The 21,570-nt window shown below is 54.3% G+C and overlaps 1 protein-coding gene across 3 annotated transcripts; it reads right to left on the bottom strand.

Annotated features, from left to right (window-relative positions):
• Positions 1-12,061: 12,061 nt before the first annotated feature.
• Positions 12,062-18,620, bottom strand: Brd2 (bromodomain containing 2). Of its 3 annotated transcripts, none has more exons than XM_021629652.2 (12): positions 18,483-18,620; positions 16,912-17,215; positions 16,177-16,314; positions 15,652-15,790; positions 15,340-15,554; positions 14,867-15,241; positions 14,293-14,421; positions 13,884-14,129; positions 13,522-13,781; positions 13,126-13,430; positions 12,867-12,989; positions 12,062-12,757 (listed from the first exon to the last, which is right to left on the bottom strand). In XM_021629652.2, the coding sequence occupies exons 1-12, from the start codon at positions 18,506-18,508 to the stop codon at positions 12,621-12,623; spliced, it is 2,397 nt and encodes a 798-aa protein (XP_021485327.1). In that variant the 5' UTR covers positions 18,509-18,620; the 3' UTR covers positions 12,062-12,620. The 3 variants fall into 3 exon arrangements, with proteins under 3 accessions (XP_021485327.1, XP_060225078.1, XP_060225079.1); XM_060369095.1 differs by having other exon boundaries at positions 15,340-15,491; XM_060369096.1 differs by lacking the exon at positions 18,483-18,620 and adding an exon at positions 16,572-16,663 and having other exon boundaries at positions 16,912-17,051.
• Positions 18,621-21,570: the final 2,950 nt, after the last annotated feature.

Below are 21,570 nucleotides of genomic sequence, written 5' to 3'. Positions count from 1 at the left end.
GTTGACTGGTTGACGCGTGTCCTTTTCATGGGGTCGGCACCTACAGCTGAGGGAAGCCTGGGGTGAGGCTGGCCACGTTAGAGTGCTGTTCGCCAGCCTTGTTTGGCCTGTAGTGTGATACTTTGTCCGGGAGCCATTTCACAGTTGAAGGAAATGGGTACAGAGTATCCAGTGGCTGTAATTTCTCCAGCTAATGACAGCTTTGCCGGTCCTGGGAGGTGAGAGCCCACCAGGATTCTGCCTTACGGGAGCACCTCCTCCCTTTTGGACAGTCCCTGGCTACTTGCTTCTGTGGTGTCAGTCACGTTAGGCAGGAGGGCAGTGCAGCGGATCTGAAGAGACGGCTCAGTGGTTAGAGCACTGGCTGTGCTTGCTGAGGACCCGGGTTTGGTTCCCAGCACTCGCATGCCGGTTCACAACCGTCTGTGACTCCATTTCCAGAGGGTTCGGTGCTCTTTTCTGCCGCTACGCCCACCGAGCACCAGGCACACCTGTGGGGCACAGACAAAATACATGCAGGCAAAATACTGGTGCATATCAAATCAAAACATTAAATCTTATAAGAAAAAAGACAGGATTTCCAAGTGCTCCACCATCTACCCCTGTGGGCCAGAAGACTTTAACCCTGAGGAGCCTCCTGGGATCTCCTGGGTTAGGACCTCAGGGCTGGGAAAGCAGTGACGGGACCCTGTAGTTAGCACACTCCAATTGATCCAGTCACTCCCTCAGTGCTAGGGCGAGGTGTGGGAATCCTGACGTAGCTGCTGTCTGAGGCCATTGGTGGGGGGGAGAGGGGGACCCCGAGGTGTGGGAATCCTGCTGGTGGCCAATGTAGAGGAACCCTGAGGTCTGAGTTGGACCAAAGTCTTTCTGGGGAAGCTGGGCGTGTCTGGCAGAGCATCAAAGTTGACCAAGACAGAAACAGAACCAAAACTGGCAACTGGCCTGGTCCTGGGAAGAAAGGGCTTGATAAAAACTTCGACACCTTCGCAGGAGAGAGAAAACTGGAAAAAGTCAACCAAAAAAAAAAAAATTGAGGAAATGGAGAAAGTTGTCTTTTGGGGGGAAGGGGTTCGAGACAGGGTTTCTCTGTGTAGCCCTGGCTGTCCTGGAACTCACTCTGTAGACCAAGCTGTCCTTGAACTTACAGAGATCCACCTGCCTCTGCCTCCTGAGGGCTGGGGTTAAAGGCGTGCACTGTCATGACCTTCCTAGGGGAAAGTTGTCTTAAGTCAAAGGTTTTGTTTGCCAGCGACAGCAAGGCCTTCTACACCAAAGGGGAAGCTGTTTACCGTAAAGGCACAGGGGGAACACAGGCCCCGGGCGGGTTTGGTCCTGTCTCCTGGGATCAGCAGAAGCCAGCGTGTCTTCTTGCTGGGCCACGTGGTGCTCTGTTCCCTGACTTCCCAGGCCACTCTCTCTCAGCCTCTGAGCTCGTATTGCACCTGCCGCTGGCCCCCGCAGGCTCCCAGCCACACTTTCAAATACTTGGAAAAATGAACAGCCCGCCAAACCTGGGGTGGACACCCATCCCGGTCCAATGCACTCAGAGCTGGGGACAAGGCCCCACCTGAGGCTGGGCTGCAGTGGGAGAGGACAGCCCAGCTCTGGAAGACATCAATCAGGGTTTGTCACCTCTTTTCCTCCCTCTTGTGGAGTTAAATGGTTGTCAGAGACTGCCTCCTCCTGTGGTTCCAACGCCCTCATGCCCTGCCCCCCCATCACAGGGTGTTTTCTTACAGATAACAAACATGTCTCCTCTCCCACATGGCAACAGCAATTCCCCACTCTGTCCTCCAGCCAACCCGGTCACTCCCAGGTCTCTGCACTGGCCTCCTTAGACCCTGTGCACACAACAGTTAAAAAGTTCTAGGGTGTTCCTGACCAAGCCCCTCCCCTTACCGTGGCCCCTCTCTCACAGACAATAGCGTCCAACTGTCCCTAACAGACTCGGGGCTGTGATTCGGATGTGGCTTGCTGCCCCTCCCCCATTTGTGGTCCTCAGTCCTCGTGATGTTGAGGTGACCTTTAAGATAAGAGGTCAAGGGGAGGTTCTTAGATCATCGGGGCGACCTTGCCCTGGGGGAGGGGGGATTAGGTAGCTCTGGTGAGCCAGTTGTGGGCTCTCTGGCTCCCTGTCTGGCAACGCGGTCTCTTCCTCCCACACATTCTTCAGGTCCTCCTCAAAGCCTGGCATCATGCCCTTTCCTTGACTCTCCACATTCTGTTAAAGGATAAAAAAGCATTTTGTTAGCAGAAAGTGGACGTCAGCAGTTGGCAACAATTTCCTGTCCACACCACATGGGATGGATTTCTACATCTTGATGGCTTTGGTTTTGAGTGGAACAGGGTCCTACTGTGTAGCCATGGCTGTCCTGGAACTTGCTATGTAGACCAGGCTGGCTGAGAACTCACAGGGACCTTCACTGGGATCAGAGGCACATCAGCACACCTGACATACCTCAATTCATTTTTCAAAGATCTATCTATCTATCTATCTATCTATCTATCTATCTATCTATCTATCTATCTATCTATCTATCTATCTATCCAGTGCTCTGCCTCCCTATGTGCCTGCACACCAGAAAAGGTGCCAGATCTCACTATAGACGGCTGTGAGCCACCGTGTAGTTGGTGAGAATTGAACTCAGGACCTCTGGAAGAGCAGCCAGTGCTCTTAACCTCTGGGTCATCTCTCCAGCTCAATTCTTTGTCTTTTTGGTTTCTTCTCCATCCACTATGGTAGAGGAGGAGACGGAGATGCTTTGCTGATGTGCTATTTTTTTTTAAATTTATTTATTTATACAGTCTTCTGCCTGCATGTGTTCATGTGCACCAGAAGAGGGCACCGGATCTCATTGTAGATGGTTGTGAGCCACCATGTGGTTGCTGGGAATTGAACTCAGGACCTTTGGAAGAGCAGCCGGTGCTCTTAACCTCTGAGCCATCTCTCCAGCCCTAGGTGCTGTTTTTTTAAACTCTATTTTATTTTGGTTCCTTATTCCCGTTTCTCCCTTTACCACCCCAGTCCCTTCCAACACCCCAACATCAGGTAAGAGACAAAGAAGGTTAATGAGGAGAGTTCTCTTTAGCTACTTCCTGCTGGTCAGGGTTGTCTGGTTCCTTGGGCAAGTCCAATCCTCGTTTCAGTATATCTCCAACTTCTCATCAAACTGCGTCAACGGCAACCAGGAGCAGCAGTGGGGAGCAGCGGCCTTGTCCCCCTCCCCCCCGGGGGCTCTGGCATTTATTCCCTCTCCAGAGTTCTCAGAATTAAACTGACTGCAGCTAGCAAGGACCACGTCCCTCTCCAAGTCTCACGGACAGGTAGCCTGCTGCTGTGGGGAATCTGGAGCAGCCTTTATACCCCTCGCCCGGGATTAAAACAAAAACCTGTTTACATAGCATCACCGAGAACCAACCCTTCCATTGTCGGGGATCGCACATGCCCACTTCCAACACCTCCCCTACTTTCAGCGGCTTTTCTAGACTCTGGCGGCTCAGCGTTGCCCATGCAAGGTAGGCTGTGGGAGCAGCCAGCTCTCCTTCCCTAGACGGCTTCCTGTTTTCCCTGGGGACTCAGTTCATTTTCTTTTTGCTTGATTTTGGTTATACCTGTTATCAGCCAATCAATGGTCAGACACATCAGGCGTCCTCCCAACTTTGCCCAGGTAGAAACCTCCCAGGCGTGTGTACATCTGCTCTTACTAACTAGTGACGCAGTGACACAGCCGTCCCCTGCCTTCAGCATCCTGTCAGGATGCACCTGTCGCCGTGGGGGATCTCTCAGTTCTTGTGCCCCACCACTGCCCTTCTACAGGCTGGTGCCTTAATCTATCGGGGCACATGCTCCGCTGACTTCAGCGAGCCGCCTGCAAAGGAGGCCAGCTCTATGCCATGTGGGTGGAGGGACACGGTCTCGACCCACTCTGGCCAACGCTGGAAATAATTCCCATGAGAACGTCCAACGAATGTCTCTTAGATCGCTCAGCTTCCAGATGAAAAGCCTAGAGACACTCAGAACGGTCCTGAAACTCCTGTGAGTGTAGGTAAACACTTTCCCCGTCCTCCTTTTTCACATTCACACAGGCGGTGAAGATCCTTCTCAAACTGTGACAGCTTTAACCTTGTCTCTAGAAACTCCCCAGCCCCCCAAAATACTCACTGCTTAAGTCACAACTTTCACGTGTGTGTTTGACTTTGCATAAGTAAGTTCCTCTTGTATGCCAGACTTACCTTCTGCCAAGATCTTGCCTGCTGGTCCCCAGGCCCAGCTTAAACTCAGTTCTGTGAAGCCTGTCCCCATCCCTGGTTCTGGCTCTCACTGTGGTGTGTCTGTGTGTGCCTGCCTTTCACACTGCTAGAACGTTGCCTTGTGTCACAAGCCCAAGTTCATGGGAGGATCAAGGACAAGTGTTATTCGGCTTCATAGTCCCCCGCCCTCCCCTTCCTCGCAAGCACCCCCACTTTATGCAGGAAGAAAATACCATTCATTTACTGAGCTTGCCAGAGGTCAGACATCGGGCGTGGCAGGGACTCTGTGTGATGCTAGATCCAGCATTCTTTCCCTGCTTCGCTGCTGCCCAAAGCAAAAGGATTCGCCACGATCGCGGGGCAGACAGCAGCCGTGCTGGCAAAGCCCAGGAAGTTACCCCTTCGACAACATGACTTCTGTGGGCAGAGTCGGCACGAGTGGACAGGAGGAAACGGGGCGATGCTGAAAGTGGCAGGTTCCGGGGTTACTGAGGAGATCTGGACGAACTTCCCCTGTGGGCCTCATCCATGTTGCTCCCCTTGTCAGAATTTTTCTTAGAATAGTCTCCAAATCCCACGCCTCCCTTCACCACACTCAGGACACTGCTTCCAACGGTTTGGGATTTGGCTCCATCTTGTGGTTCCAGATAATCTTATATGCGGACTTCCTCCAAACAGGCATAAGCCTCGACTAGGAGACATGTCTCAGCCCACCTGCTGCCTGAAAACCCCCTGCTGCCTCCCCCGGGGTGCCTACACGTCTCAGGCCCGGTTACCATCTACTCCTCCCACTAAGCCTTCTGCACGTGGATCTGCTCCAGCTCCCCCTCTCAGACAATGCCTGGAAAATGGTCGTCACGGATACCGTGTGTTCGAGATGGCATCCGCCACGCCACAGCCATGAGGCAGTGTCTCAGCCCCAGCCTCAGGGTCTTACAGTCCTTCTGCCCCCATTCCGTGATGTCCCTCAGGCCTTGGAGGAGGTAATATTTATGTCTCACGCAGGGCTGAGGCAGCAGCAGTCACTCTGCAGAATTTTGACTGGTTATGAGTCTATTCTGGCCTAACCCTACTGTGAAAAGCACCTTCCCTGGCCACAGACGGGGTGGAGCTGGTCTGGAAGCAGAAATGCAGTTAGAAGGTAGCTGCACTATATGACCATTTGGCTGACCTCAGCAGTAAGTCCCCCGCACCTCCAGGGGGAGGCAAAGGGGGGCATGATCTCCTTGGCCATCAGATTTCACCCAGACATATTGTACCATACACACACACGCGCACACACACACACACACACACACACACACACCTTCCCGTTGACCAGGCCTCAGATTCGATCAGAAAGCTGTTGGTTAGCCCCTAAACAGTTATGCCATTATTGCATGAGTGGGCATCTCTTGTCCAAAGTACTGTGCCACACAGGCCCAAGCTAGGCAAGCTGCTCTCTCCTCCCCAGCAGCTCCAACAGCATTTTTTGGCCTTACAAATGTTACCCACTGATGTGTGTGTGTGTGTGTGTGTGTGTGTGTGTGTGTGTGTGTGTGCGCATTCAGCTCAGTTCCAGCTTGATCTTCCTGCCTGCTGTGCTCCAAGTGCATGCAGTATCTTCAGCAATAGAGCCTTGCATCCAGTGCTGGTGGGGGACTGTCACAGCCAGCTTTGATCGTGAACTTGACACGGCCTAGATGCGAGGAAAGCCTCCAGTGACAATTGCCCAGATCAGAGTTGCTTGTGAACTTGTCTTAAGAGGATGGGCTTGGCTGTTAACGTGACAGAGATGGCCCGGCCCAAGGCAGGGATGTACATGAGAGCTGTGAGCGGGTGAGTAGCATCCTCCACGGTTTCTGCTTGAGTTCCCGCCCAGACTTCCCCGAGACGCCACCCTGCCTTGAGAGCCCCTCAGGGCTTCTTGATCAGCAACACACAGGGAGCTAACCCACCCTCGGCCATGGGATTTCAGCTTTAAAAACCTGTGGTTTCCGAGAGCACCGTTATTCTGCCCTGAGTGGCAGAGCCAAACTTTCAAAAATTAATTACATCATTTAGTTCGCTCATAAAGTGGTGTTCTGGACATAAACATGGTTTTGTTTTGGTCCCAGGTGTCGGATGTGGGGCTGATTCAGGTGATCCGCAGCAGCAGACTATTTGCCTCGTGCGGGCTCTGAGAGGAGCTCTTTGCCAGCAGCAGAGAGTTTAAAATCTGGGGACTCTGGAGAGAGAATAAATGCCAGAGCCCAGAGAGTGTTGGGGAGCTTGGAGAAAGAACAAGGCTTCTGCTGTTTCCCTCCTGTGGCTCCTGTTGCTGTTGTGAGACAAGAAGTTGGAGAGCTCCTGAAACGAGGATTGGACTGGCTCCAAGGAACCCGACGACCCTGACCAGCAGGAAGCAGCTAAGAAAACTGCGCCCCCTCTCCCACTCACCCTTCCTCTCTCCTACCTGGTGCTGGAGTGTTGGGAGGGATTGGGGTGGAGTAGGGAGAAAAAGATAGAAAAAAATGTAAATAAAAGAGTTTTTTAAAAGTATGCCAACAAAGTGGTTGGTTTTTGTTTTGAGGCAGGGTTTCTCTGTGTAGCCCTGGCTGTCCTGGAACTCGATTTGTAGACCAGGCTGGCCCTGAACTCACAGAGATCTGCCTGCCTCCGCCTCCCTGCTTAGGTTTTTAAAAATATAGGATGTCTGTGGTTTTCTGAATGTTGTTGGCATCGTTGTAATGTTTCACTGTTGCCTCTAAGCTTAAGTCCAGGCTTTTCTTTCTTTTGCTCAATTTGGCTAACAGTCAATTCTGTTTATCTTTTTGAAGAGCCAACTCTTTGCTTTCACTCCATTGATTTCTGTCCTGCTTATTTCCCTGCTACTTTTGAATTTGAGTCACTCGTATTTTCCCAACGTTTTAAGGTTCATCCTGTTGTTTGAGAGCACTCTGATTTTGTAATGCAGGCCGAGTGGAGGAGACCTTCCAATTAGGGGCCCCTTCACTGAGTCCCCTAAGTCTTGGCGTTTTTGGATTTTTTCCTATTCTAGTACTTTGACTTTTTCCTTATTTCTTCAATGACCTTCTCATCCAGCCCCCAAGTTGTAGCTCCTGTAGCTCTTACTGCGGTTGATTTCCAGCTTCATTCCAGAGCAGAATACAGACGGAAAGCAGGGGATAACTTCAGTTTTCTGTATGTGTTGACTTTCTAGTTCAGAGTCAGTCCCATGGCCGCTGAGAAGAGCGTGTTTGGGTGTCCAGTGTTTACCTTCCGCCTGAGTGGCCTGTCCCTTGGTGCCAGCGGGGCACTGGAGTCACCCACTATGTAACTCTGTATCTAGTAGTATTTGCCTCATGAAACTGAGAGCGCTCCTGCTTCTCACGTTAGGATCGGAATGCCAGCCCGAAGGGTTGTTCCCTCAATCGGCATGAAGTGATCTTCCTTACCCCTCTTGATGGGTTAAGCTTGGAGTCTGTGTTGTCAGATATTAGAAGAGCAGCAACTCAAGTGGTCTCCAGGCTGCTTGGGATTCCTGTGGCCTGTCCCTCCTGCCTGAAGCTGGGTGTGTTCCTTGGATGCAGCAGAGGGGAGCCCCTGTGTCTGATCTCCTCTGCTAGTCTGTGCCCTTTGACTGGTGAACTGAGAACACTAATACCCAGGTATTTAAAGGTGTGCACTAATTGCCATTTTGCTGGCTTTGTACTGTGTGTTTTCCCAATCCTCATTTAGCTGTTAGGGCATCTCCTTTTTATTTTGTTTTACATACAATACATCCGGACCAAAGTTTTTCCTACCTCCACTCCTCCACCCTCACCCTGAATACCTCTGTTTCAAAAAAATAAAAAAGGAAGAGTCCTTCCAGGGATATTGACTGAACATGGCATAACAGACTACCCAAAGACGAGGCACAAACCCTCCCATCAGGATGGATGAAAAGTGTTCCAAGCACAGGCAAAAGGATCAGAGATAGCCCCACTCCTGCTGTGAGGATGCCCGAAGGACCCCACGCTGAGCAAAGATAACACACGCGCTGAGAACTAGCTCAGACCCCCACAGGGCCTGCGGTTGTCACTCCAGTCTCTTCGAGTGCTTGTCAGCGCTGCCTAGTTGATTCTGCGGGTTGTTCTCACAGGTCGTCTTCCTGATTTCCCCTGTAGCCTCCCAGATGCCCTTCTTTTCCAGCAACAATACTCTAATGCCCTCCACACAGCTGGCTGTGTGGCCATAAATTCCTCTAGTCTGTTTTTATCAGGGGAAGTTACATTCCTCTCTCAATTATAATTTTGGTTGCTATAGTTGTCTAGGTCGGCAGCTGTGGTCTTTCAGAACTTGAAGCATCCTCCTGAGACATTCTGGCTGTCAGTTTCCAGTGGAGACGAAATCGGCTGCTAGTGGACAGTCTGTGGTGTGGCTCTTTTCTCTCCCAGCATCCAATGTTCTATTTAGTGATTTGACCATGATGACCCAGGATTTTCTTTTCTCACTTATTTGTTGGTCTGTCATCTCTTGTATCTGGATGGGGCATATTTACCCTCTAGCTTTGGAAATTTTTCTTTCAGAGTTTATTGAAGATATTTCCTATGCTTTTGGTATGGAGTTCTACTCTTCTACGTCCACAATTCTTAAGTCTGGTCTTTTCATGGTGTCCCAAAGTTCCTCACGTTCTAATCGGGTGTCTCTCAAAATTGACCATTTCCTTGATGGAAAAATCCCTGTCAAGTCTTCAAGAGCTGGTGCCCTGTCCTCCTGGTGCCCCTTCCCACTGAGCTTCTGCCGTGCTGAAATGTTTATTTCACGTCACTTCTGTCTTTCATCGGTGTTTTCCTACTGAATTGTTTCCTAATTGACTTGTCAGTTGTTAATGGTCCCTTGGAATTCATTCGCCAGTTCAGTCCTGAGCTGTAAATGCCCTGAATAGATTTATAAGCATTTTGAATTCTTTGTCTAAATTTTCTCTAAGCGTATCTCACTAGGACCACTACTGTGGGAGGAGCACACTGTTGACTTCAGCTATTTTATAAACATTTTATTATCTTGCCCTAAGTAGGAGGAAATACCTTTAACTTCCTCCACTAGTTATCAATACACACATCAAACCCCTTTTCTGTAACTAACTTCTGATTCTTAGAGACAAGAGTTTTTCTGTAGCCTTCTCGGTCCCGGCTTTCGCTGGCCTGGACTTACAGAGGTCCGCCAGTCTCGGCCTCCCTAGTGCTGGGATTAAAGGCTCACCACTGCCTGGCCTTTTCTGTGTTTGAGTCATATTGTCAGTTCCGATTAGAAAACCAACAGGATTAACAACCCCAAAACCAATAATAGCAAAGGGCAGCCTTACGCTTTCTCCAATAAGGAGTAGGGCTGAGGGACGCACGTGTGAGCCACACTTAGGGGTAGGAGCAGGACGGCCCAGTGGTTTGCGGTCACCCTAAGAGCTCTCCAGGGTTCCAGAGAGCCGCCACCAGGCCCTCCTGCCATACAGGTGGCTGCAGCCCTGGAAGGGTCAACCTTCGCTCTATCACAGGGAAGATCTGCTTCAGCCCTCATTCTGTGCAGCTGCGTGGTAACTGAAAGCCGAGGCAGCTGGAAACCCCAAGACACTGTTTTCAGCCCAGGGACGGGACGGTCTTCTGTTCGGCATCCATCGTGGGTGAGAAACAGACTCGACAGGGGAAGGAAATGAGCACTCTGGCAGAAACCCTCTCCACAGTCCATCTTGTCAGGAAGGGCCCGTTGGCTCCAGGGCTGACATCACGGGAACGTTAGTATCTGTCTCACAGAGAATGGCACTTCCTTCCTGTTGCGTCTAGCCGTCGGCTGTGAGGTGCAAACAGCTGCAGCCAACAACAGCATTTCATTCCGGCTCATGACACAGAAAGATCAGCACAAACTGGGGGCCAGCCTTGTGTACAGTAGAGACCCTGTTATAAAGAACAGCGTTTTTAACTCCTTCTCTCCCAAATACCACCCAAGCATCGTGCCCTTAGAGGCAAACTAAATCCCTTTCTTTTCAAGTCAAATACTAGCTTTTCTGGCAGGATCAGACATTCTCGGTTGGCAAATAGGAGGAATCCTTACTGTATTTATATGCCAGAGACACAGAGGCCCTCTGAGTCTGTAGTCTGGTTTGAATCTAACTGGGAAGGTGGGGAGTTGTCTTGGCCATGTTGAAATGGCAGGGAGCACCCCAGGGAGGACTTACAATTGGCATGGTGGGCATGGTAAGGAGGTTTTGGGCCCTGAGGCATGTTGTATAGCTGGACAGCCTGGAGCAGTGAAGGCCCAGCCTGAGGGAGTGAGGGAGAGAACAAGGCAGGCCCACAGGATGACTACAGAGATATTCGAGTGTTAGCACATGAAGGTCTGCTTATTGCAGAGACGACTTGCTGGGGTAGGGAGGGACCTCAGTGACACCGGTCCAGCCACTGACAACCAGGGATGGGAACACAATGTATCAAGGTCTTCCTGGTCGTGTTAAATGTTAGCAGTCCTGGGGAGACTAGCACCAGTACTGTAAGGCCCAGAGACAGACTGGGCGGTTGCTCAGACATCCTGAGTTATACAAGGTTTCACAAGGGACAGCTTGCTGTCTGAAAGGCACACGTACGGGTTAAAGGCAGGCAGGGTCTACGCCTCCGCCACCACCCGCCACCACCCTCCAGCACAAGAGCCAAGGCTCACGTTAAAAGCTGAAGGACATGAAAATCCAGATGAAAAGTGGAAGTTCCAGGCCTGACCAACAGATGGCGCCTCAGGCCTCGCTGGTGCGCCATTCACTCTGGCAGCAGGGTGGCCTGTGAGACCAGCTTCTGTTATCTAATACTCTTCTGTAGTGAAACTAGCCTCGACCTGCTGCTGCCTCAGGTCTCCTAGCTCAGGGCATGGCCGTCAGCCCAAGGCAGTGAGCTCCCAGGGCGCCTTGTCAAACCCTTGTGTTGACTTGTGGCAAACTGCTTAGCTCTTGGGCCTCACACCCACCTAAGGTCACCATGATGGCTAAATTGCCTCCGTCCCAGCACTTGGCACACACTAAACACTCCTTGTGAGTTACCTGCGTGTAAGAGAAACCACAAGGCCAGCTGCAAGGCCTCTGCTGCTCTGGCCCACATGGACAAGCACTCCCTCCCTCCCTCCCACATACACAGAGAAGAGGCTCACGGCGCTGTCTGTGAAGTGCGTGAGACCCAGGGACCAGCTCCCTAGCCACCTACACAGCAACTTCTTCAGGCAGACCTGCCCTTCCGTCAGGACACCAGGTACAACCATCTATGGTCCTTGTCCTGGCAGTGTCAGTCCGGCCTGGGAGGGCAGGACTGGGATGGGAGGGCGGCTGGGTTCCTCCAGCACCTCACCTGTAATGATGCTCAGGATGCAGAGTTCAGAAAGACAACAGTCTTGTACTGCATTTCCAAGTACCGAATTAACTGTCAACCGTATTTCAGACCTTCTTTGGAAATAAACCTCTCGTTTCCTTTGGTCCTACATCAAGTGTCCCTATTACACTGTTCTAAAGCCCCATTTCCAGAAGCCTTACATCACACAGCTCCCGTTCAACTATGGCTTCCAAACCCAAGACCGACACACACTACCTCATAACCCAGTTGAAACCTGACCTGCTCAGCTACGGCCCCCAGCACATCAGGCATGCACTGAAGTAACAGCAACCCTGAAGAGAACCCAGACAGGAGGCATGCTGAGGGTAGTCCAGCACATTCGCGGCTCTGGGTTTTTCTTAGCACACCTGGACGGAACCCAGCGATTCCCAGCACTTGAGCCAATCTTACTCCTTTTGAACCACTCTGAATACAGAAACAAATCTCACTAAGATATAACTCAAAACTTCAATAATATTTTCTTTATTTACAAGTTAGAATCAAGAAGACAGTCAGTCTGGGGCCAAACGGAGAGGTGACTAAAATCCCCAAGCCCCAAATGGAGTGGAAGGAAAAGGGAAGAGTAGAAAAAAAAAAGTCAATGTAAAAAAAAAACAGCTCCCTCTTTTCTTCCCTCCCCATGGAGGCTGGAGGGAGGACCACGGCGCTACTGGACCCCCCCCCCCAACAGCCTTACCTAGCTTAAATAAATTAAAACCTCAAAACAGGGCCCTTAGAAGTGAACAGGACAGCTGTGGCCTCAGGTGGCTTTGTGCCAGGCCTATGCCCACTCCCACCCTTGCCCCACCCCCATCATCCTCAACAGGGACACCACGAGGTCATTCCCAACAGGGCTAGGAATTCAATCTTATTTTGTCCGTGTCCCTGATTCCTCCCCACTGTAGAGCCAGCTCTCCTATGGAGGGGGGCGAGATGAAGAAGTGTCACAGCAAGGGGAAGTGGCGGGGAAGGGTGGTTCAGGGGTCCGGTCCTGCGGAGCCTTCCTGCCCCATCTGGCCTGGCCCCTTAGCCAGAGTCCGAATCGCTGGTGTCTGAAGAAGATGAAGATGAGGAGGAAGAGCTGGAGTCTGAGCTGGAACTGGACGCGCTGAGGCGGGACACTGCGACTTGTTGTGCAGACGACGGCTCCGTCTTCTCACTCGCTGCAAAGTTAAAAGGTTGAAAATGAGACATTCTCATCAACAAAACACTTGCCTGGTAGCTGTGATGGCTACTTAGCCCTGGGTGCTTCAACATAAAGGAGAAACTCACCCTTCTTGGGGGGCTTCTTGGTGGAGTTGAGCTGTCCACTGACATCTTGTAAACGCTTCTCTAGTTCCCGCTTCTTCTCTAAGGCCAGCTCCTCCTTTGTCTTTCCCACAGGTTTCCTAATAGCTGGAGGAGAAAAGCCAGGACTCACTCTATTGAAGCAGCCAATCCATCCTGCCTGAGTGTGGCCTGCCATGAGAATACCAGACAGCCCACCTCTGCGGTCTTCAGAACCGCTTCTGCGAGCCGTGTTGATACTCACTGTAGGGCTTCCGGGGCTTCTTTCGAAGGCAGGATAGAACGTATCGCTCAAGCTCTCTAAGTGTGGACGGCTTGAGCGTTTCAAAATCAATCTCAATTTCTTCCGGATTTGAATCACGTAAGGAGGGCTCCCTGGCCTGGATGATATGTACCACTCGACCCAGCTTCTCTCCAGGCAATTTATTGATATCCAGGCTTAACTGCCTCTTCTCATCGTAACTCATGGGCCTGCTTTCTTCCTCCTCCTCTGAATCGTAACCAGTGGGCAGGACAGGTGCGGCTGTCTTTTGGGCCTTTTTAGGCAGCCTACGGGCAGTAGAAAACCATCAGAGTTCACTACACACGCACTGGCCTATACAATATCCTACTATCTTGAGACCACGTCTTAGGTACTTACTTGTTGCTACTCCCTCCAGAAGTCCCGAAGCCAGGGTGGCCTAACGCGGCAGCACTGCTACTGTTGCCAGCTTTCTTAGATTTCTTGGGCTGAAGCGGGCGAGGTGCCCTAGACCCCTTGTCATCTTCATCAATCCCAACTCGGCCCCGATGTTTCTCTGCCTTCCGTTTCTTCTTCTTTTCCTTTTTTTCTCTCTTCCGCTTGGGCTTAGATATCGGGCCCTGGGATAGGGCAGCCAGTTGTTCATGAACTGCCCGAAGCTACACAGGAAAGAAGACGAAGTGAATTATGACCAAGAAACAATTAGGACCAACAGAGTTCAAAGATTTTACCTGATCAAAGACCAAAACCTAGTGATTTACCTGCTCCTGCAGTTCTGCCAGGCGATGGGCCCTTTCTTCCTCAGAGTCTGAGCTTTCACTCTCTTCCTCCTCCTCATCTTCCTCATCCTCCTCCTCTTCCTCAGAGGAACTCTCACTGCTGCTCTCTTCACTCGAGGATTCTGAGGATGACTTGGCCAGCCCAGGAGGCAAGGCAGTAGAGACAGGTAAAGGTCCTGGCTCCAGTGGCTCATCCGGCATCTTGGCATAGCGGAACTCAAACACATCCTACAAAAACAGGTAGACTCAAAACTGTGCTTACCACCCGGCACACGAGTACCACTCTACGATGAAGAGAGACAGGCCTTCTGCTTATGTTTTACATGCACAGCAAGCACAAACTGAACCTCCCCTACAGCCAGTCACCACGGAAGTGTCGACTTCCACTCACCTGTAGCTTCCGAGCCATGGCCACAACATCGTGGTCTGGAGGATTGTACTTATAGCAGTTGGAGAACATGAGCCGCACATCAGCAGCAAACTCCTGTGCATCCCGGTAGTCGCGGTTCTCCATCTTCCGCTGCAGAAGGAGGCAGCATGAGAAGCTGCACAGGCAGAGACTCATCTTTCCCTGCCAACCCGACTCAAGAGCAGCCCTTGAAACAACTGGGGATGACCTTAAGGATCTGTGCCCCAGGATTCAAGTTTGAAGGTCCAAGGATTTGGGGTAGGTTTGAAGAGATATCTATGTCTAGAAAGAAACATTTCTAAGTGACCAAGGCCATCTCCCCCCATCACATTTCCCTAACCCAACTCTTGGTACTGTTTAAGAAATCTTACCCTTACCTAAAACAAAACAAACCAAACCAAAACAAGGACTTCAAGTATGCGACCTTCTGCATTGTACAACTTTATAAAGGTATCCAAAATGAAAAACTATGTGTTCACAAAGAGATGTATAGACTGCTTTATTCATCCCTAGGCGTCAATCACTGAACATCCCATCTGCCCCATGCAGTGGGTACCTTGACAGTGCTGAGGTCCATGGGGTGCTTTATTATGTCATGGTAATCATGAAGGCCAAGGGCAGAAGCGTCCACTGGCTTATAAAAAGGCCAGGCATAGGCAGCATGCTTCTTAGAGAGCAACTCCTTCAAAATGCCATTGCAGTGCTTTAGCTGTTCTGACAGCTTTCCCTTCTTAGAACTCTGGTGTTGCTGTTGCGAGTCAGGCAAGTCTTTTCGTGGGGGCTTGATTGGGCGGCCACTTTCTCTACGCATAGGAGGAAGCCGTGCTGCCTTTGGTTCAAGACTCCCAGGAGGACTAGCTGGGGAGCCAGGAGCCAGGATGGCTGTGGGCGTAGGGGTGGTGGTATCTGCTTTCCGTTTAACGCCTTTTTTCTGTAGGAAGGTGGGGAGAGAATGGGTCATTCCAGGTCCATTATTTCCTTTGACACCTTCCCTCCCAAGTCTCCCCAGACAACCGACTGATGTTATACCTTGGCAAGGGGCTGCGCTGGAGGAGCTGCTGACACAGCAAGGAGTTGGGGTCCAGCAGAATGCAGGGACTTAAGAAGGGGTGAAGAGATGACCGATGGGTGGGGAATGTTGAGGACAGTGGTAGGTATTTCAGGCGGTGGTGTATATAGGGCTGTATGAGACACAGAAGAAACAGCAGGCACCTGATGGGCACTGGTAATACTGCCCTGGAGTGCTTTGGAGAAAAAAAAAAGTTTTAAATCAGTCTTATACTTAGATCATCTGTCCAGCTTTCATCTTTAGGTCACCTGAATAGCTCTACCTCTTCCTACCTGCTAACTTGGCCCCCTTCTTATGGCTGTTCTTAGGGATGGTCACCACAAGCTCTTGTTCCTCCTGTGGCATGGATGCCACTTTCTGTAAGAAGATCTTTTCCAGTGTCTGTGCCATCAGGACAATGTCGTCAGTGGGCTGGAGAACAAACACAGAAAAGGCTCAATTGCTAGCATAAGCTTGTCAAGAATCCCCAGCCCCAGGGCACCACACCTCTCAGATTCCTGCCACTAGTGCTTAAGGTCCTGTATCCAACTGACCTCCCACCACCTGGAACTACAAGCACAGAACCTCGAGAAGCTACAGATCGCGCTTTTCTCAGGCCTCTGGAGAGCTTTCTGAGAAACAGGGCCACCATCCCCCCAAATATGAAACGTGCTCTACTTAAACGACCTTTAATTATAGGAACACTGAAGCTGCCATCTGTCTAACAGCACCATGTGGGGCCAGGCCCTTCTTAGAGCCTGATGGTCGGGGTAGCATTCCCAGCAGGCTGAGACTAAACACCCCCACCAGAATATTACCTTGTTATAAATATAGCAGTTGGTAAACATGGTATTAAAATCCTGCATACACTCTGAGGCAGCCCAGTAGTAATTGTTTTCAAGTCTCCTCTTGATAGTACCCATGTCCATAGGCTGTTTTATAATTTTGTGATAATCCTAAAGAAAAAGAAACTCTAGGTCAGAGCCACAGGAACATGCCTACCTCAGGGCAACTACCAACAGGAAAGACAGACACACGCACCCACACGCACACCCTAGCCATTCCAGGTACTGCCCATACTGCGGCCCCAGTTAAACTACGGGTTAGGAAAGTTAAGAGAAATTTGTAATTCCCACTAGGACATACCTAATCGCCTTCCTCTAGCCACCCACCTCCCCACCCGCTCTGGAAACTTCCCATCCTGTGACATTACCTCTGGGGATGGCTATCCATGGGCTGCATGAGGGAAAGGAAGAAGCTAAGAATTTTGGCCACCGTGGTCCTCTCCCAACCAGGGGTGGGAATCTGTAAAATGGAGCCAGGGCACAAAAGTTAAGGAAGGGACACATGGAGGGCAAAATGAGAGATGCCAAGATAGAGATAACAAGCACAAAGGACCAATAATCCAGGACCCTGGTGGCTGTTTGCCCTAAGAGAACGGGAACTCCCTGGGGGCCGCAGCGCCTATACTAGTAGCCCGCACCCACTCGCACCCCACTCGCACGCTCCTGCCATTCCCACGCCGAGCCCCAATCCAGCCCCTTCGTACTCACCGGCAGACCCAGCTTCACAGCATCCACAGGCTGCCGGAATGGCCACGCAAACTGATGCTTCCAGAGAGCCTTCATCACCACTTTGTGCAGGTACTGCAGTTGGTTTGTTACGCGTCCTGGCTTTTTGGGATTGGACACCTCAGGGGGTGGCGGGTTAGCAGGGGTCAGTTGTATAGCTGGCACAGAAGCCATTGTGGGGCTCTCGAATCCCTCATACAACAGAGAAGGCTTTCGAATCCTTTTCCCTGGTGCTGCTGCCTCTGGGCCCAGCCCCAGTAAACCTGCATTCCCTTCCCCAGGGAGCCTGAAAAAAGGGGAAGCAGAATTACATGTGGTAATAACATAAAAGATCAAGACAAAGCTGCAACTTGCACTACGTAACCCCATAAACACAGGGCTTTGGCTGTCATGAGGCTATATAGCAAAGCGAATGGCAACCAGAAATCAACGAAGCTCAATAGTGGTTGCCCATCTTTCTCTACCTTTTATCGAGTTTGATGACCTGCTTGGTTAAAATAAATACAAAGCCCTAAAATGTCACCTAACAACTCTAGCCTTATGGGGAGCAACCCGAGGCAAAATGTGGTGGAGCTAAGGAAAGCGAAGCCTCACCCTCACTAGGGACTTAATGGTTGCCATGGTGGTTGAGACAGAGAAGCAAGTGAAAGAGAACAGATCGGAGGACTAAGCCTCGTAAAGACCAACACTGAAGAATTCATTTTCACAACCTCTGAGTGAGTTTTTAAAGCCACAGTAAAATCGACAAAAACCTCTTCACCCCAAGCAACACAGGAGGACGCATTTGTCAGACGTCCTTCTGTGTTAACTGCCAGGCCTACGAATGTATCCTCAACAAAACAAGTCTCCTTCAAAACACACAAAACCACCTTACAGTCAAGGTCAGCGCCAGCAAGTCCTAATTTTGATAACACGGTCCTCTACAGAACCGTGCAGTTAACTGCCACCGTAGCTGGCAGAGACCAAAGACAACAATGGTCCCAGGCTCCCTGTGGTCCTCCCCTAAACCAGGTACTCCCTATAAGACACCAGACCCACATCTCATTGTTTACATCTGCAGAGATGGACTGAGTCTCTGCTCCACCCTCTTCCTCACCGAACGAAGCTCAACGTTATCCAAACACAGCCACTACCACTGCAGGAAAGCAAACCTTCAAGGCCCCACCTATGAAGCAGAGGCCTTGGGAGTGATGGATCCCTGTGCGGGAATCCCCTCCACCAAACCCTCAAGCTGTCACCATAGCAACCCTACGGGCACTTCAGCGGCCGAGACCCCCCACAAACACCATGACAAATCAAGGCTGGAACTGCGCACACACCCCCACCACCCTGCGGTCCAGCTCGGCCCGGCCCGACGGGCCTTTGGCGTCGTAGCTGCGCGGACACGGACAGGCTGCTCAGACGCAGTACCTGGGCCGCCGCCACCGCTTCAAAACCGTCGCAGCCCCCTCCGCGAGCTCGTCAACAGCTGCTGCGCGGAAGCGCGCCTCGCCCGCCGCTCCCCCGAACGCCGCCCCCCAGCCCCCTCCCACACGCGACCGGCGGAAACGTACTTGTGGGGAGTCACGTTCTGCAGCATCTTGACCGCGGAGAGGCGCCGGTGCTCAGCCGCGCGAAGTCCTGGTGGCCTCGGCTCCGTTCACCGCCGGGCCCAGCATACCCCGGGAAGCGGGGCGACGGCCTCGCCGCGGGCCGGCGCCGACGCGGCCTCCTGCGCCGCCCTCCGCGCAACTCGGCGGCTTGGCGCGCTCCGCGGGCGAGGCGGCGGCCGGAAAATGGCGGCGGCCCCCGGCGGCCACAGAGAACGCCGTCCGCGCGCTCCCTCCGGCGGCCCCGATCCCCGACTCCGTCCGCTGCCGGCTCCCAGGGGCGCCTCGTCCTGCCGCGGCCGCCAGCGGGGGCCGCCGAGAGTCCCGTTAGGCCTCCGGGGGAGGCGGATGGGCACCGTGAGGGGCTTCAGAGAGCCGCCGCCTCCATCTTTGAAATCCTCTCGAGGGCGGAGTAGAGGGGTGGACAGACTCCGAGGACTGGGCGGGGCCCGAGAAAGGGGAGCGTCGGGGGCTTCTATGGGGTCTGCACTGTGCGCCGCGAGCGGTCACGGGCCGAGGCGAAGGCCATTTCCAGGCGGATGGACGCGGATTGTACTGGCGGCCCGCGGAGCCTGAAGGCTGAGGATCAGCGCGCGGCACCCTCCGGCTCGTCCTAGAGGCTGCTCCACTCCAGCGCGAAATGGCGCCGCCGAGCCCCGCGCCAGTGCTTTATATATAGGCGGAGGGGCGGAGCTTCGCCGCTCATGCGCGCCACCCGGCTCGCGACTCGCCCGCCCCCTCTGCGCGAGCCCGCGCGCTCGCGCGCCCGGAGCAGCAGAGGCGAGGGGGCGGGACCGCCTCTTCGCGGGAGCCTTTTCCATTGGTCCGCTGGAGGGGTGACGTCACAAACTCCATTTCCAAGGTGTCCATCTCCCGGCAGAAGAGTGCCGCAGAGGGCCCGGGCGAAGGGGAAGCCCGCCATGTCTCCGAGCCAGTTGGCCGCGCCGGGGCTCGGCGAGTCCGGGAGGAGGGAGGCCGAGAGGCGCGCGGGCGCCGTCTCCCCGGGGCCCGCGGTCCTCTCGCGCCACCGCCGGGTCCCACGCAGTCCTCGGGGCTGGCAGGCGCCGGGCTGATCGCGCCGTTCGCGACTCCCCCACTGGCGGCGCCGGCGGGGCGCGGGCTGGGAGGGGGCGCGCGGGCGGGGCCGGCGGCGCCTGCTCTGGGAGGCCGCCGCGGCCGAGGACCTGAAACGAGGAAGACAGACGCCATCTTAGGAGTCGCGGCCTGCTTTTCGGCGGAGAACGCTCTGCCCTCCCCAGTACCCCCACGACGGTCGCCGGACTCCACGATCCGACACGTGGCTCCGGAGCGTCCCCAGACTAGCCCTGCCTCCCCCCAACCAAACGACCCAGAAAATAAAGTCCAGGGTCCGCTTTAAACACCCCACTCTCAACAGCGAGGCCACCAGCGTCCCCGGGCCGGCGGGCCCCACTTCCTGCCCGCTCGTCCTCGCCTCGCGCACTCGCCCGCCTGCCACACCGAAGCACAAGGCGTCCGCCGGCCCTACAAAACCTACCTTTGCAAACTTCCTCCAGGCTCGGAGCGGGGGGAGAGCGTGCCAGCGCGAGCGAGCGCCGCGCGCAGCTCCCGGGCCCTCCTCGCCCCGACGTGGGCGCGCGGGCGCCCCCCGCCCCCACCGGGCCCGGAGTCCTCCCCACGGAGCGCCTCTTCCACCGGTCAGCGCCAGGGAGGAGGGCGAGCCGAGGAGGCGGCGGCGCGGCTCGCAGCCCTCCCCCCTCCCCTCCCCCTCGCCGGACGCCTCCGAGGAGGGGCAGGAGCCATTTTGGGCGCTCGCTCGCCCCCTCCCCCCGCCGGGCCGTCTCGGGAGTCTCGCAACGAGACCTGTGTAGCAACAACCGGCCAAGGTCAGGGGGCTGAAGCAGCTCCGGGCTGGTCCCCGCGCAGGAGAAGCAAAAGGCTCTCCCCGCCGGACCCCACTCCCCCAGCTCCCCTTTCGTCCCCAGGAGGACTGGTGTGCGCGTCTGGGCAAGGAGGTTCGAGCTGCTGAGGGGCTGTAAGGCAGGCTCCCGCCCCCCATCAGAGGGCTGCCACGGGCCCGGGTCCTAGAGCTGCAACCAGGCCACCCGCCCTCCGCAGGAGCCCTGGTCCTCGAACCTCGGTCACTGCCCTTAACATGGCGGCCAAGCTCTCGTCTTCAGGACCGCAAGATTAGCGCAGAGCCCGCACGGGGCAGCGCGCCTCGGAAGCAGAGACCCCCGGCTCCCGACCCGCCGGGCCCCAGGCCTCTCGGGTCACGGGGCGCGCGGCCCCGCCCGGGCGGCTGCGGCAAGCAGGGCAATGACACAGCAACTTTAGAGGCTTCTCCCCCCCTCCCCCAGCGGCCCGGCCTCCCAACGGGAGTTCCCGCGTCGGGGCTTCGCGGGTCAGGACCGAGCCCCAACAGGGGGTGGGGGCGAGGGGCAACGTCGGGAGCTGAGGAGCTGCTGGGCCTCGGGACGCGAGAGGGCGGCCAGCCGAGCCCGCCACGGCCCCGCATTCCGGAAAATCACTGCGCCCGGCCCTTCCCAGGCCTCCCTGCCCCCACATGAGTCACAGGGGAGGCTGCTGCTGCTACTTAGTAATTTGGAAAAGTAACTCTTTCCTCCTTTCCGTTCCCTCCCCCGCAGCACACAAGGAGGCGACTGTTCGAGGCAGGGGGAGGGGAGGAGGGTGGCGATAGAGCACGCCACCCGGAGAAACCCTAAACCGGGGCGGCTGGCGGTCCCGAGCCTCCCCTCCCCTCCCCGCACCCACCTCCAGCCACGGCTGCGCTCCCAGGCTCTCGGCCTGCGTTCCCTCCCCACCCCAGGGCAGAGAAACCAGCCGAGACCCGCGAGGGGCCACGCGGGCGGGCGCAGTAGGCCCCGCAGGCCGCGTCCTCGTGGAAAAGCACACAAATTCCGCCAAGAGTCGAAGCAGAGCCTCCAGCACGCCATGTGACCACGGCGGGCCTGCCGCCCTTGACACAAAGGGAGCGCAGAGACGCGCCTTCCGAGTCCCCGGGGAGAGGGGGAGCCGGCGCCAGGGAACGACACCAGCTCCCAGCCAGGGC

This window comes from Meriones unguiculatus, chromosome 16, assembly GCF_030254825.1.
Source record: "Meriones unguiculatus strain TT.TT164.6M chromosome 16, Bangor_MerUng_6.1, whole genome shotgun sequence".
NCBI lineage: Eukaryota > Metazoa > Chordata > Mammalia > Rodentia > Muridae > Meriones > Meriones unguiculatus.
This window is presented reverse-complemented; position numbering and strand designations above follow the sequence as displayed.

What these genes read in the sequence shown, in the direction of transcription:
- Brd2 (XM_021629652.2), bottom strand. Translation starts at nt 18,508, where the DNA reads ATGCTGCAGAACGTGACTCCCCACAA. An exon ending in GAAGGGGGCCAAGTTAGCAG is followed by an intron (nt 15,555 to 15,651) that starts GTAGGAAGAGGT and finishes TTTTCTCCAAAG; the next exon opens with CACTCCAGGGCAGTATTACC. An exon ending in GAAGCCCCGGAAGCCCTACA is followed by an intron (nt 12,990 to 13,125) that starts GTGAGTATCAAC and finishes TTTCTCCTCCAG; the next exon opens with CTATTAGGAAACCTGTGGGA.